The sequence below is a fragment of the Scomber scombrus genome, chromosome 5 (genome assembly GCF_963691925.1).
Source record: "Scomber scombrus chromosome 5, fScoSco1.1, whole genome shotgun sequence".
Lineage (NCBI taxonomy): Eukaryota > Metazoa > Chordata > Actinopteri > Scombriformes > Scombridae > Scomber > Scomber scombrus.
In genome coordinates this window covers 6,540,848-6,557,009 of record NC_084974.1, presented here as the reverse complement: position 1 = coordinate 6,557,009, position 16,162 = coordinate 6,540,848, and the positions used below count along the sequence as shown (strand labels likewise).

The following is a 16,162-nucleotide window of genomic DNA, read 5'->3' as shown; positions in this document are numbered from 1 at the left end:
AATTATTTTGACTTTTGAATAATTCATAGAGTAATGTAATTACTTTTTTAACCATTAATAACTGCAGAGTCAACTCATTTTTTAAAGTGAGTTGTCCTACACTGGTGCCTTTTTAATGATGTACATCTTGGCACACAATAAGACAGAGCTGGGCATTTGGTCTCATGCTTTATAACCCCATTGAGGAGACTGTTCACCCAAGAAAAATGATACAAAAGGTCTTCTCAGTTGCCCATAAACAACACATACACTGGGGTTTGTTTCCCCTTTTCAACCATGTGTGTCAAATGTCCAACTGTGGGACAGAAGGTACCAACATGTTGCATCTCATTTGTTTAAAAACTGAAAGTTAAAAAGGATAAGTTCTACTTTATGAGCCTTCGAGGTGCGTGGAGAACAGAATTTCCCCGTTTTATTATATCAATCTTTGGTAAAAAAAAAAAAAAAAAAAAAAAAAACGTAAGCAAAAAAAGCAAATAAGCGTACATCCCAAAATGTTATACAGTTGCTTTAATGACGTAGTGCTTCCCTTCATTGTTGTTGTTTTTCTCTGAACTGTAGGCACATATTTCAGTGTAATAAAGGTCTTCCTCATTCCTCCTTCTACTTCTCTTCCTCTTTCCACTTTCTTGTAAAAAGTATTTTCTTTTATGATTAATTTTCCTCCACTCTCTCTTTTCTCCCTCTCTTTCTTTCATCTCCACCCTCCCTCTTTCCTTTCACTGTCATCTCTCTGCCCCGCCACCCTCCCATTTCAGATCACCTCATCTCTCTTCATTCTTCCACCTTTTTCTATCTCATTTCTCCATCTCTTGTTTGAAGTTAGAAGGTTGGGTTGGGTGACAGATCTCTTAAAGACTTTCAACTCCAAAGGACTAGAGGCAACGACTCCCACAGTCAGGTTCTAGTAGAGAGACAGCCAAAGAAGAAAAGAGACCAAATACACTGGGAGGAGAGAAAGAGAGTGAGATAGAGGAGGGGGCAGATAGCAATTTTGTTTTCTTCTCGCCGTAGAGTGCCCCAAGAGATGATGGAGGATCTTTGATGTGTGATGTTTCCGTTCTCTACCTCCCTCTCTCTCTTTCTTTCACGTTCTTTTTCTTTGTCCTCTGGTTGTTTCACGTCCTCCCTCTCCTTTGTTTGTGTGGTATTTATTTCATTCATTCCTTCCGTCTGTCAATTTGCATCAGGCAGAGACACAGGAAAAGTGGAGAATTCGGGGAATAGAAAACTTTTTGCTTTGCTTTCATAAGCAAGGCGAGCCAGAGCAGCTCTCCTAAACTTTCACTTTGGCTTTGAAGTTTTGAAGTTGACACTTAATGGTGCCGGATTGATGTCTGTGCATTTGTGTATGCGTGACTGCTTGGGGTGATATTACAAGTGGTGCATCCTTGTGGAATCACTGTTTCTCTGTTTCACTGACACAAACACACACACACACACACACTTTTATACACATCTACACACACTCAAAGTAGGATGTGGCTTTAAGCTTGTGCCACAGCGGCTGGTTCTCTGAGATACTTCCAGTCCTCACGTTTTTGTAATGGACGCTGATTCCTCCCCCTACACACAACACACTTACACACACACACACACACACACACGCGCACACAAACATACACACCCAACACTCACACAAAAAAGTTTCTCCATCTGTCCAGCTGGCGTCTTCTCATGCATAGCAGTGCACCTGTTCTCTCAAGCTCTAATCAATTTTCTGACAAGATGCCGAACTTTTTCGCCATCTCCAACCACTGGACGGCATTTCATTGTAGCCTGAAAGTTAACTACTTCCATCAGCATGGCCATTTATAGTTTGAGTTCTTCAAAATATTCAATTACAATTACAATTATGTATTTGTGTCAATACAGAATTTCTAGAGAACAGTGACTGGTAGAAATCTGATTAAAACTCTGTAGGCATGTTTACAGCCAGAGGCTGTAATGTTTAATACATACAGAAAACCAACTTGATGGATGATTTTCCCGTCCCACAGATTTATTACCAGCAGTGGGGAAAAGCATGTTAAGTTTGGCCTGATGGCAATGGTAGAGAGAAAAAGTTGTTTGGTTCATTTAAACTTAACACTTTAGGACATCTCAAAATCAACTTGCAGGCTCAAATCTTTAGTGTCAGATGAGGGGTCTTTTTATTCAGTCCACAAACTCTGACTCTAATGAAGACAGTGACCCATGTTGGCCACAGTGTCTTCACCAAACTAGCTGATGTCAAAAATATGATCAAAACTATTGATCTGTTCAAGTAAACAGGAATGAACAAGGTGTACGTTTTTTCTTTATTTATAATGTGTATAATGTATGATAATGTAATGTAATAATAATATAATGTAATGTGTAATGTATTATTTATTTGGCCCATAAAAGCTTCACTGTATACATATATATATATATATATATATATATATATATATGAAATATGTTATAGGAAACCAGAAAGCTGGTGAAACTGGGGGTCTTAAAGATAAGGCCAATAAATTCACATATAGACGGTTGGAGATTTGTAAAATTTGCATGCCTGCCTGTAGAGATTATGCTTCACTGAGCACAACAATGGGGGAAAAACTACAAATGCGTGGTTCACATCTGTTTCTCTGAGCTGCTGTTGATTGATGAAATTGTAAAAAAGAATAAAATGGAAGCGTGTTCTATGAAACAGACGAGCGACAGACATCAAAAACTCCTCAGAGACGTTTCAAGTAACAGTAGAGGGATGGATTCCCCATTAGTATCAAATAATCCATCCAGTGTAGGCTTAAAATGTGGCTGTTCAATCATAGTTTCAACCTTCAGAATTGCAGCTTTGAGCTATATCAGATAAAATGTACTACAGTTTTTAATGGAGTACAACACATACATTAGAAACCCCCTAAACCACCCATACTAATAATATGGTGTAATAAATCTGTGTAAATTTGTTGCATGCTACATGTTATTTTGACATAAAAGATTAAGGAGATGGACGCCTTTCCTCCAAGTCTTTTATTTCTTTATTGTTTTTTCTGGTAAATAATACAGTCTCAGTGTTTCAGCCTCACAGGGCAGCTGAGGGGCTAAAGAATTTTAGTGTCATTTACAAAGGTGGGTTGTGGTCAGTGCTTTAAGGCTTAAACCTAGGATAGGGCCTTGAAGGGTTGCAAACACACCTACAATAGTCTTGCATTGCCAGATCTTTCTACATACTTCATTCAAGCACTGTGGCAGCATTGGAGAAAGGTCTGGCTGAACCCATTATCATTGTGTTATAGGCTTCTTTGTATTTCTTTAAACCATTCACAATCGTCTTGGGCTGCACTAAACCCTGTATGCAGAGATGGTGGCCTTGCAAAATAATGTCAGGGCGGAACCTGTTTGGGTGGCACATTTTCACATGGGGAGGCGAGCGCCGGCTTTAAATGGGCTAAATCCCTGCAAAGGAAAGTGCCTCATTGTTAGGGAATTTTCCATATTTGGGGTCAAGAACGGGCCTTGAGGCAGTACAATCATTTTGGCAGAGAGACATACCATTTCTCTACTCGCGACATTGAAGGCAATTGTCTGTGGTGTTTTGGGCAATGCCGTCGCTTTGTTTGTTTGTTATCGCTTTGACAACGGTGGCGCAGCATTGCTGTGGCGACCAAGGTGAGGATATGACTGTCTGACTCTCTAAACCCACAGACGGGTGCTTGTGTTTCCTTGTTTGTAGAATAACGAACCGATAGGCAAATTCCATTACTGTAGATGCATTGAGTATAACCATTTATGGGCATAGAGTATACGTGGTATTATCTGTGAAGGCTTAAAGATCATCCATGGAGGACAGTTTCCTCAGAATCATGGTGGCCATCCTTGGTCAATCCTTGGCCAAGCTTCAATATACATTTTCAGCTTAAGACATCCTGGACTCCTGGGCACTTTCTCCACTGATGAGGTTAACCATTGACTAACAAATTCTCCACAACACCCCACAAAAAGCTGTATGAAGCTCTTGGAGAACATTATTCAACCGATATCACAGATGATCACAGAAGTCACTATCACTAGCGCATGCTGCTGCCAGAGTTAACAGATGTGCCAAACCAACGCAGAATGACAATGGCAGTTTCAGAAAACGTTCCAAACATATACTTTGTATATCTTTACAACCGTTCACTGATAAAGACAAGCATGCCTCCCTCATTGCCCGATCCAACTCTTTGATAAAACTTGCCATTTTCAGGGTGGAAGTTTTTGTTTCATGTATAGCAACAGGGATTTGAAAAATTGTAACACACAGATAGCGGAAGGAGAATTACGACCAATGACAGACTTATACCCACAGTCTAAATGCTGTGAGTCAGACTACACCCACAGTAACATGTTCATTAGTCTGGCTTTCAATAGAGTTTAATGACTCATGGTGATCTGAGTGCTGTTAAAGACATGCTTCCTGTCTGAAAATATTAAAAATTAAAGACTTAATCGTTGAGAAAAGACATCAGCATCAACTCTAAGAGTACTGGTATTAACATCACTCTGTAAAATCACAAGTGCTTCCTCTTAAATAAAAAAGAAGTACGGTATTGATATACATGACTACATTATTCCCTCCCTCCTTCTATCCCTGAGAGGGATCTCCAACTGACATCCCAACCTGGCAGAGACAACCTCCTCTTGGGCAACAGCTCTGCGCCGTCTCCTCTTTGAAGCCAGCAAGAGGAAGTCACCCAGTAGGCACTCAGATCCCATATGGGTTCGAGCTCTCTTTGAAATACTGCGCAGCAAAAACATGGAGGAAACAGTCGAACAGGCGAGAGTATAGTCTGCGTGTGTAAATGTCAGAGGGATTAGTGTGTTTTTGTGTGTGTGTGTGTGTGTGTGTGTGTGTGTGTGTGTGTGTGTGTGTGTGTGTGTGTGTGTGTGTGTGTGTGTGTGTGTGTGTGTGTGTGTGTGTGTGTGTGTGTGTGTGTGTGTGTGTGTGTGTGTACACGAATGCTCTACACTTCACACTTAATAATACGATAGAAAAAGATTGAAGAAAATCCAGTTGCAGATGCAACACATTTTAGGGATTAAAAGCACAAGCCAACTGTGTTAAATATGTATCCTGGAGTGGAGACAAGTTCAAATCATCTCTAGACAGCCCCTTCACATGATGCATAGAAATGGTGTAGGGCTACCTTTTTTTTGGATGTTTATTTATGTTTAACCAGCAAATCAAAGTCAGTCTTATCAGAATCACAAAACATTTGCAACACCACAATCAAATACTCCTTCACCAGATCTGGGTCCCAGCAGATTGACGTTACGCACATGTGTTAAGCAGCTGTACAGAATGATCACCAACAGGCCAGATGTTGTACCTCGTACCTCAATAGCAGCGAAAAACGAACCGGATTGATTAAAACTCCCATCTGCTGCGCTAGCACGGTGTTAATAAGCAGGCTGCGGAGCGCTCTTCATTAGAGAGAGAGAGGTTACCCAAGGCTAAGTGTTCAAAGGCTGTCCCAGGTTATATCAGAGGAGCTGAGAGGAAGAGGCGAAGCGTGGCCCGATGAGTGCTGGCACTGCCGAGGTAAAAACACAGCCTAAAGCGAAGGGGGGGGAAAGACTGGAGAGACAGATATACTCGGAGACACACAGACTGGCATGAGTGGGCCTGCCCAGTCAACTAAAAAGCATAGCAAGGCAAGAGTTATATGGTCAAGCATGCTGACGAGTGGCACAGTCAAGCATTCTTCAGAAGAGGTTAGAAAGGTAATTTACTAATGCATTTTATTGAGCTTTGAGCGCAGAGGAAACCATTCAGTTCTGAAACATCACAAGTGAAGAATTAATGTAAAATACAGCTGCCCTGAATCACAAGCTGGAGCTGTGCTGTAATAGAAAAAAAGCACCCCTCCGAAGTGAGACACCGCATCACAGATTATTTTTATTGGCACAAAAGGATCTCAAGAAGTGACAAGTGACAAGACATCAAACTAACTAATGCTATTTTGTATGATTTCTGGATGACAAAGACAAGAAGTCACAAAAAGAAGTCAAAATAGTTCAAAGTGCTGTTTCTGATTGCTTCTAGCAGCATGCCAATAAAACATCCAAATACACCAGTAAAGAATGAAGGTGCCAGCCTATAAAAAGCTGGGTCTAATAGGAAAAACAGTGTAGCTGTGTATGTGTATCTGTTTACGTTCATCTGTTTGTTTGTTTGTGGGGGGGGGGGGGGGGGGGTTTATGAGAATTTATTGGATCTTTTTACATAGTATAGAATAAAGGTAGCAGTAAAAAAGCTGGGAGTGGACACGTTAGTTGTAATACAAGATATGCCATGAAGAAGCTAAGGCATGAATATCCATGTCAATACATACTTATACATATACATGCCCACACACACTCATAATCATACAATTCTACGGATGCATTCATGTCCATCTGTTAACTCTTGTCTCAGTTGTGGGCCCACTGTTCTGCTGGCGTGTTTCCTTCTTTCTTTCATTTTACATCTTCCCACCTACACAAGAAACAGCTAGTTGGAACAACTGCGCTCTTGTTTCAAGTCAGATATGGTGACAAGAAAAAGGGAAGATGATGGATCATGCTGCAGTTGAGAATAATCCAAACAATACTGAAACATCATACACGTAACATTAGGCTAATTACATCACTGTCAGTGATTAACAGGCAGACCTTTAGTGACCAACAGTCAATTAGTCTGCTGTCTCCAACATTTATAAAAAGGTGTAAAAGCTGATTTATTCCAACCACTTCAAATACACCGACTATGAATTCATTGATTTGTGGTAAATTCAGAGGAGATAATGTCTGGTTGGTACTTTTGTGTTACTTGAAGTCTGTATTTCTAACCATGGCTGTAGCTACCAGAACATTGAGGTCATGTCCTTAGTATTGTTTGGGGGAAGTTAAATACCTGAGTTCATATTGTACAGTTACACAAAAAATGCACATGACGAGGTTATTTTTAGAGTCGAAATTCTCCTGGTAGTGACAGTTGACAGTTTTGACAGTTTTGGGCCAAAAACATAAATTCACCTGCAGGGATTTTGTGCTTTTTCACCAGAATCATATTATACACTTAGATAACTGTGTAGGGAGATACAATGTGTTAAATTAAAATAGAAAATGTGAGAAAAAAAAGTGTGCACATTTTTTTTCAGTAGCTAGCTAGGCAAGCCTGTTATATTGAATTTTGAAGAAAGAAAAAAACAATTTCCTCTACATATCAGTACACTTTTTCTGAAAGTAGAAAAACATCTGCAGCTCCTAAGTGATGACTAATCAAATCTGTGGACCTCATATCTATTTATGACACTCTCTCTCTCTCTCTCTCTCTCTCTCTCTCTCTCTCTCTCTCTCTCTCTCTCTCTCTCTCTCTCTCTCTCTCTCTCTCTCTCCATCTCTCTGACAGATCTGTGATAAAGAGTGGCATTACTACGTCATCAATGTAGAGTTTCCAGTGGTGACGCTCTATGTGGACGGAGTGACCTATGACCCCTACCTGGTGACAGACGACTGGCCCATCCACCCCTCGCAGATTGATGTGCAGCTGACAGTCGGCGCCTGCTGGCAAGGTGAGGCAGCAAAGCGCAGTGTTGTTGATGATGATGATGATGCTGATGATGATGATGATGATGATTTCAGTAATGATCATGGTGGTAATTATGGTGATAATGATGTGAGCATGAGTGCAGATATTCAGTTCATTTCCTCCAACAGAATGTATTAATCCTGTATGTAATTAAAAGAGAAACAGTGAAAATCCCATAAAAGGAAACAAAAGTTTTAATATAAAAATGTCAGTGAATTGAGGTATTTGGGTTATTCTGCTACTTCAATAAAACCTGTATGTGTGAGCAAGTTCAAGAATATGAATAATACTTTCTGAAGTATTATTACTAATGGAGTTATTGAGTGTGGAACATGTTCTTTAGCCTTGAATGAACAATGTAATTAAGAAGGGCACTTCTGTCTCTCTTTGACAAACGACTGAACCAGTCTGAATGAAGGCGTACAATTAAACTCTCCTCTAAACTGATAGCTGCCACTAATTGCACAAGGGTAGTAGAAAGGGCATTTTTTCACACAGTATAGCTTACCGTTGATTTGATAGCCCAAATGAGAGTGCTCAGTGATGCTCAGCCTCAGATAAGAAGTCAAGATATCTTTTTGTGACGGGGCAGGAGCAGGTCATCTTGTGTCTCTTTCATCTGCAGCTTTAACCCCCCCACACACACACACACACTTCTCCTATCCTCCCATTTCTTTCATTGAAAATTGCAAGCCTTTAGAGGGATTAAAAGGGCCTTGAATAGAAAAGGGAGTTTGGAGACTATTTCTGCTTTTCTAGTTGGGGGCTAAGCCTCAGTAAAGAGTTGTAAAGGCAATACTGAAATGTTCACCTAAGCTATTGGCCACAGCAGATTGCCTTTTCAAAGCGCTGAGCTTAAATGTGGAAAGTTGGCTACAAACATTTTTGCAAAAATGAGCTCATTTATTTGTCAAACTGGCTCTTGTAGATTTAGCTTTGAGCTACTGCAGAACTGCAGTAGTGAAGTTACCTCCACTCTCTGTGTTCTTGTTGACTGGCGTTACAGAGAAATTCAAAGTCAAATGAGGAATTTTGGAATTCAGACAGGACAGACTGAGAGATTGTGCAAATGGCTGACAGAGTAAATAAAAAAGATTTGTTAGTTCAAAATAGCAGCGTGGAGCCATGCAGCAGTGATATTTTGCGATAATAAATTAAATTAAATTTCATTACGTAATTTCATGGTTCATAACACTTAACTGGCCAGCCAGTATTGTCTAATGGAAATACATTCTGTCCTGACCACGGCAAATGAATATAATTTAAAATGATCACATTACTGATATTTATCCAAAGAAATCATTCTAGTGTTAAGTTCCAGTCAGTCTGTAATGAAACCAGTCTAGTCTGCTAACACACATGAGTCAGTTTGTATTAGCAATTAAAATGTCTAAAGATGATCTACTATAAACAGCTTTCATTGGCCAATAAAACCCTGATAAGAATAATATTATAACTTAATATGAAAAACAAGTGAAGTCAAATTTAAAGTCACTCAATATAAGCACACACTATGGACGCTTGGCAGTGTCTGTCATGTTGATTGAGGAAAGATGATCACAAGAATACTGTGCTTGCTGTAAGCACCAAGGTACTATAAAGTTCATATTATACGCTTATTAGAATTGATGACTTTTGTATACATGGAAATTCTGCACAGACTAGAACACCCATACATTAGAACCTTAATAAAATAATGGAGAACTATAACTATATACTTCCTGCATTATCATGTCTGTACGATAATATAAAGCTGCAGCTGGTTAGTTTAGCTTAAACACTGGAAACAAAGGGGAACAACTATTCTGACTGTCAACGGAAAACAAACTTTGCCTACCGACACATCTAAAGCTCACTAATTAACACATCCACCCAAGACAATCAGCAGATAAGATCCACGGACATAGGCAGATGTAGGTCTAAGCTATAAGGATTTAAATTATTGTAAAACCAGACAAAACAGGTATGAACATTACAGGTAAACACTCTATCATTGCCCATTAATGTGCATTACGTATACTGATAGCTGAGCCACATGAGCTACAACTCTACACTGAGAACTTGTTAGTAGAACTCCCAGCAACGACATGGCAGCAAATTCTCCGACTGCAAAGACTGCATTTGTAGATTTCTCTCTCTCTATATTTTCTAATAGAAGGGTTGCCCCCACCAATCGTTTCTCCCTCACCTCTGAGAGTAACTGCTGGCTGTGCAGTTTTCTCACAGCCAGCCTATATTTACCCCCTGACCTGCCTGAGTGTGTTCATGATCAGAAGTGTGTAACAGTCAGACAGCGAAGAGAAACATACTCATCTCGCCTCGTTCTTCTCTCTCCTCGTCTGTATAATCACACACTGCAGCTTTGCCTCCCTGGCCTCCCTCATCGCAGCAGCAAGCATGCAGGATGAAGTATTGATGATTGCACACATGCATAAATTGAAAACTATATATCTGTATATATATATATACATATATATATGTATATATACAGCACACTGAGTAAATACAGGCACACAAGCACTGATACAGGTATGTACAATAAATCACGCAGTAAGTGAGAGACTATTTCTCACAATTACACTTAAGTAATGATCCTATTTCCAGTTCAGCCCAGTCTCTCCAGTCTCATCTGTTGCTATTTTGGAAATGACGCAAGTAAAGTTGAGTAAAAAGGAGAGTGAAGATCTATAGAGTAAGGAAAGCTGCACAGAGCGGGGCAAAGAGAGCTGACACCACGTAAAAACCAGTCTCTGTAAAGTGGAATGATCAGCGGTTTCATCACCCATATCATTCCTGCTCTGCAGCACCTCTGTAGTCCCCTCTTCTCTGCCTGTCTTTTTTCACCTTCTGTCTGAAACCCTTAATGGTTCCTCTGGTCGCAGCCTAAATTGATAACATCTGTCAGTATGGGACATAATGGATAGGTGGATATCTTAAGAGAAGGCAGGAAAATGGAAGAAATTGTAACTGACTTATGAAGGGAGTGGAGAAAGTGGGAGAGCAAGTGAAGCATAAAGAAAGAGAAAAGAATGGAAGCCAAATGTGATCTTGCGGTTTCATAAGATCTGACCGTAGTGCGCAGTATAGCTGCAGGTCAGCAATGGCAGGGATGAATCTGACTTGAAAGTTGCTGCTGTCAATTTCTATCACATTTTCACACCAGGAAAGTAGGACATAATAAAGTATATCCAGTAGTGGTCTCCACCTGCACTGACTGAGCTTTCCAGGTGTTGGATTCATCACTTTGGGCAGTGATACATGTGCCTGCAACATAAGCAGGGAATAGGGTTACCCAGGTCGAGCTTGGCAATGTCTGATGAAGCATAACCAGGGAATTGTGAATTGCGTATTCCCCTAACCACCTCAGTTACCATAAAACATTGCATACCACTTGTTCAGACACCAACTGGATTGCTTGGTTCAAAGAATACATTTCTCATTCTTCCAGTGACTACCAAAATGGGCCGCACTGTGTGTGTATGAACTGCATCTGCTGCTTGGAGGTTAGGTCTTTGTTCAAGTCCACCTTAAAGCCTTAAAGCCTTAAAGTTTTGGTGATTTAAAAGCTTCAAAGTTCAGGCTGATAGGTTTACTAAGATTCCAGGATTAAGGCACTTTGAAGAAGGTCTAGTGCATTAATGTATGCAGTCATTGAAGTTCTCCTATCTCTGTTTTGTCTTGAGACAAATTGTGGCCAGTGTAGGCAAAGCATGGCAAGTGATTGTTCTGATTGTTGATGTACCTCAGGATTAAAGTCTTGTGACAGTCAAAAATGTGCACAATAGCCTCTCTGGCATGCAAGCTCTACTACCTTTTCCAGGCTTCTAGTATATAGTTCTTATTCAGATCTCCTCACATTAAACCCATGGTTCTGAAAGTGAGGCGTGAATGCTCTAACTCAGACATCGCAAAACTAGCTGCACCCCCTGATATCCTCCCCCATCAGCGCTGACAGACTGTGAAGACAATGTGTGTCAGCGCTTTCATAGACGGAAGATCAGGAAGGCACCAGACCTAGACGGCATGTCACCCTCCTGTCTGAAAGTCTGCACTGATCAGCTGGCCCCTGTTTTCACGCTGATCTCCAACAGATCTCTGAAGCTGTGTGAAGTTCCCTCATGCCTCGAAAACACTCCATAATCACCCTGGTCCCCAAGAAACCCTCCAGCACCGGAATGAATAACTACAGGCCTGTCACCCTAATGTCTGTGATCAAGAAGTCCTTAACCCACCAGAAGAACATCACAGGCCCCCTGCTGGACCTCCCGCAGTTTCCCAACTTGGTAACAGGTCAATTGATGGCACAGTCAACATGAGACTGTACTACATCTTTCGACACCTCAACTCCCCACGGATGTGCACAAGGATCCATTTTTTGGACTTCAGCTTAGCGTTCAACACTTCATCATCCCAGAAGTCGTCCTTGTCATCACTGTACCCGCCTCTACCTGTTAGTAGATCACAAATTTCCTGACATACAGGAAGCAGCAGGTGAGAAATCACATCCAGCACCCAAACAGTCACCACTGGCACCCCTCAGGGACATTTGTTCTACTGCTCTTCACCCTCTACACCAACAACTGCACCTCAGGAGACCCGGACCCTTCTATTTTCAGCTGACACTACAGTCAACAATCAGCCTTATCCAAGACGGTGCTGAGTCTGCATACAGGTGGGAGTCTCCTAGTGACAGGAAGGTGGCTATGTGGTACAGTCACAATAATATGGCGTTAACATGCTCCAAACTGGGCATTATGTCCACTGTGAAATCCTTCAGGTTTCCTGGTTCTATAATCTCCCAGGACTTGAAATGGAAGTCCAACATCAACACAGTCATCAAAAAGGCCCAGCAGAGGATGTACTTCCTTCACCATCTTAGGAAGTACAACCTGCCTCAGGATTTGCGGATCCAGTTTTCCACTGCAGTCATCCACTCTGTCCTCTGCACATCCATCACTGTCTGATTTGGATGAGCCGCCAGACAGGTCAAGAACAAACTACGACGGACGGTTTGTCAGCAGGAAAAGATTATTGGTTCCAACCTGCCTATTATCCAGGACCTGTACACCTCTAGAGTCACTGCAGACCCATCACAAACTCAACATAACTTGTTCCAACTTCTCTCCTGTGGTTGGTGCTGCAGAACACTGTACAAAACCACCAGACAGGAACAGTTTCTTCCCCCTCACTGTCACACTTATGAACAGTGAACTCAGTCACTGTGTAATAACCTTGGAACACTATAATCACCCACTCTACCTATACGTTGTATATATTTATTTTAGTATAAAACAAATGTGCAATACATTGCATTCATCACTGTATATTTGAACAGACATACTGTACATAACCACATCGTTTTTCTTACTATTCGATATTTCTCTTACATTCTGTGCAGCTTTCACCTCTTTGTACTAAATGTATTGTAGTGTTGTTTTATCTTATTTAAACTGAGGTCAAACTCCTTGTGCACATAAGCATAATAGGCCAATAAAGATGATTCTGATTCTGACTGGGGGAAATATTGCAATCTTTCTGCTGACACTTTTCACTGTCACTGCTTCAGTCTTCATCCTCTATCATCCACACTTACTCTGGTGTCAACATACAGTATTATCCTTCAATTTGTGGCATAACTAGACACCCACCTGCAACAGCCTTGTAATAAGCAAAAGAAGTAAGCCATTAAAATGATGAGGTGGGAGTATTTAAAACAAATTAGCAGAGCTGGCTGAGCCAGATAGAAGTTGCACAGAGGCAGCCTCTGGATGTAGGATCAATTATGTCCTCTGGCAGTTTGTCGCTTGGCAGTAACAGGAAACCTGACCTGGGTGCCACTCGTTGCACAACAAGGATCTCTTGTTGCATTGTTTAAATGGAAGTCAGAAAGGTCAAGTTCATTATGGTCTTATTGAGCTGATTTAGCAACCTATAGAGAATGTAACTCCAACGCAAAGATTCTAAATGCATAAACAATAAACATCAGAGTACCCAGCAGCACCCTCTGCTGCCTGCAATGTGCTGTTCTCACTCACAAGCTGATGGTTGCTGCTTTATTCAAAACTACAGAGCTGAAGATAGTTGGATGATTTGAAGCTGTGGTCCTTATGTGCTGTATCTAATGCTGAACTAGAATTACCACTCACAGTAGCTCAAAAGAAGGCTATGGCAGAATAGGAAGTAGTAGCTCACAGTAAACAAACACTAGTGCACTGGTTAATAAACTCAGTGATATATATATACTCAATAAATAAATCATATACAACATTTGACACTTTGACTATGGAAAATGATATGGGAATGTTGACTTTTAATTAATGACTGTACACACAGTTTCAAAGGTGAAAAATAAGTATGAAAAGAATATATAAATGTCACCGTTTGCTTGGGAGCAGGTGCACACAGTGTCACAGACTTCTAAGAGGCTATACATACAGTATATTTATAGAATAGAGAGACAGGAAGAAGGTTTCTTGTTCACCTTAACTGTATCTTTGCCCATCAGTCACTGCTTCACTTAATCCTGCAAATGTTTTTGATGTACAACAGGTTTGAATTATTAGATAAAGGGTCTGTTCTATAGCTTTTAGTGCTTTGGTGGCCTAAAGCCAGAATTGGAGAAGGGATGGGGAAGTAAGGACGGAAAGGAATAGATAGGTGAAGTTTTGAAACCCAGAGCTAGTAATCTTTCAGCTAATGAATGGTTTGGAGACTCTTCTTGTTGTTTTTGGCCTTTACGGAGTTCAGAGGTGTTGTGAGCTTTAAATGTGTTGACTTTTTCCTTACCTTTATTTAGCCAGGATGGACTGGCTTAGTAACACGCTTTTATAGCAGCACCCTGCCGCTTAGTCACAGGAAGGGGGACACACAACATTTAGTCTTTAGTCATTTAGTATTTAGGCCAATTATAACCATAATGTGGTCATCAGGACTCTTAATAAAAGATTTGGACAAGGTCACTGCCGGTTTGATGACATTATGGTGTGTAAGAGAACACAGATCAGTAGAGACAAACGTAATGCAGTGTTATTAATTAAATTACATTAACCATAACCAGGAATTGTATTATCTTGTACTACTTTGAAACACTGTAATTCAGGAGATGCTTCTGTGACCTATTGTAATGACTTAATAGAAAGTGGAGTATTACCATTAGTCTATTTTGTATATGTGTGTGTAGGTGGGGAGGTGACCAAGCCGTGGTTCACTCAGTACTTCCGGGGCAGCCTCTCCGGACTGACCATCCGACCAGGGAAGATCGAGAGTCAAAAAGTCATTTCGTGCCTGCAGGCATGCAAAGAAGGACTGGACATCAACTCCCTCGAGAGCCTGGATAAGAACATCAAGGTACACACACACACACACACACACACACACACACACACACACACACACACACACACACACACACACACACACACACACACACACACAAACACACACAAACAGAAAGTAACACTGTAGTATTCCAGAAAGGACTTATTGAGACAAACCTGCCTCCAGTTAGTGTAAGGGAAAAATAGAAGATTCAGATTGAAACCATTTGGACAAACCTAAACACAATGAAGAAGATGGACATTTTAAAGATACAGCAGCAATGGTCACAGCTGCATTGTGTCTGTGTTTGCATGTGCACACACTCACTCATGGCTCACTTATATTCTTTCATAGTCGAGCATTTTTGTTCTATAAACTTCACATTGCAGCAATAAGCTATATTTCTGTTCTAAAGTCTAATTACAAGTTTCATAAATGTCACTCACCGTGAAGCAAGCTGCCTATTTATACACCAACCATGTCAGTATTATTTTGGTTTTTAATTCACCATAAAAACACTATGTGTAGCATAGACCAGGAGAATATAGACCAAGTAACAAAGAGACACGAGGTTAGGAGGCAGAAAATGTAACAAAAGCAACATTTCGATCCAAGTTGACACAAAAGATGCTTTTTGTTTCAGTCACTCCAACTAAATCACCAATTGACTTCCATGAAACTTCTTTGCTAACCCTCCAGCTGAGCTAATCCATCTCCCTGCACCGTGGAAGATAGAGGGCAGACAAGATGGATGGGGCCTGGTGTAGCTCTAAGCCCCCCCCCCCCCCCCACACACACACACACACACACACACACACACACTCACACACACTCAAACACCCACCCCACCCTTACCTCCTTCAACTCGTTTTAGTCTTCCTCTCTCACCTACAGCTCCTCCCTTTAAAACTCTTTGTGCTGTGGTGCAGCAAGGACAAGGTGAGATGAGCTGGGGGAGAGGAGAGGAGGACCACCTCTTTATCTTTATCTTTTGAGAGCTATTTCATTTTCTTCTCAGCCATACACTTGTGTGGCTCCCATAAGTCCACAGGAGGCTTAAGAGCAGCATTTAGCCAGGCAGGTAGAGGGCTGGCACAGCACAATCAGAAAGGAGAATAACAGGGAGGGAGATGTGGAGGCAGATAGACAGCAAGTATGGCAACAGAAGAGAAGATGAGAGGAGACAGCGAGAGAAGGGAAGGTGTGAAGGGGAAAATGACAGGGGGATGGGAGTGTATGGAGAGCCACATGGAGTGCTGA

General features: G+C 41.1%; 1 protein-coding gene across 1 annotated transcript in view; it reads left to right on the top strand.

The window, feature by feature from the left end:
* The window catches only part of LOC133980531 (calsyntenin-2-like), a 136,487-nt gene that overhangs the window by 102,755 nt on the left and 17,570 nt on the right, over positions 1 to 16,162 (top strand). The window contains exons 9-10 of the mRNA XM_062419284.1: positions 7,406 to 7,568; positions 14,766 to 14,932. Coding sequence (XP_062275268.1) covers positions 7,406 to 7,568; positions 14,766 to 14,932 — 330 coding nt within the window. The remainder of the gene's footprint in view (positions 1 to 7,405; positions 7,569 to 14,765; positions 14,933 to 16,162) is intronic.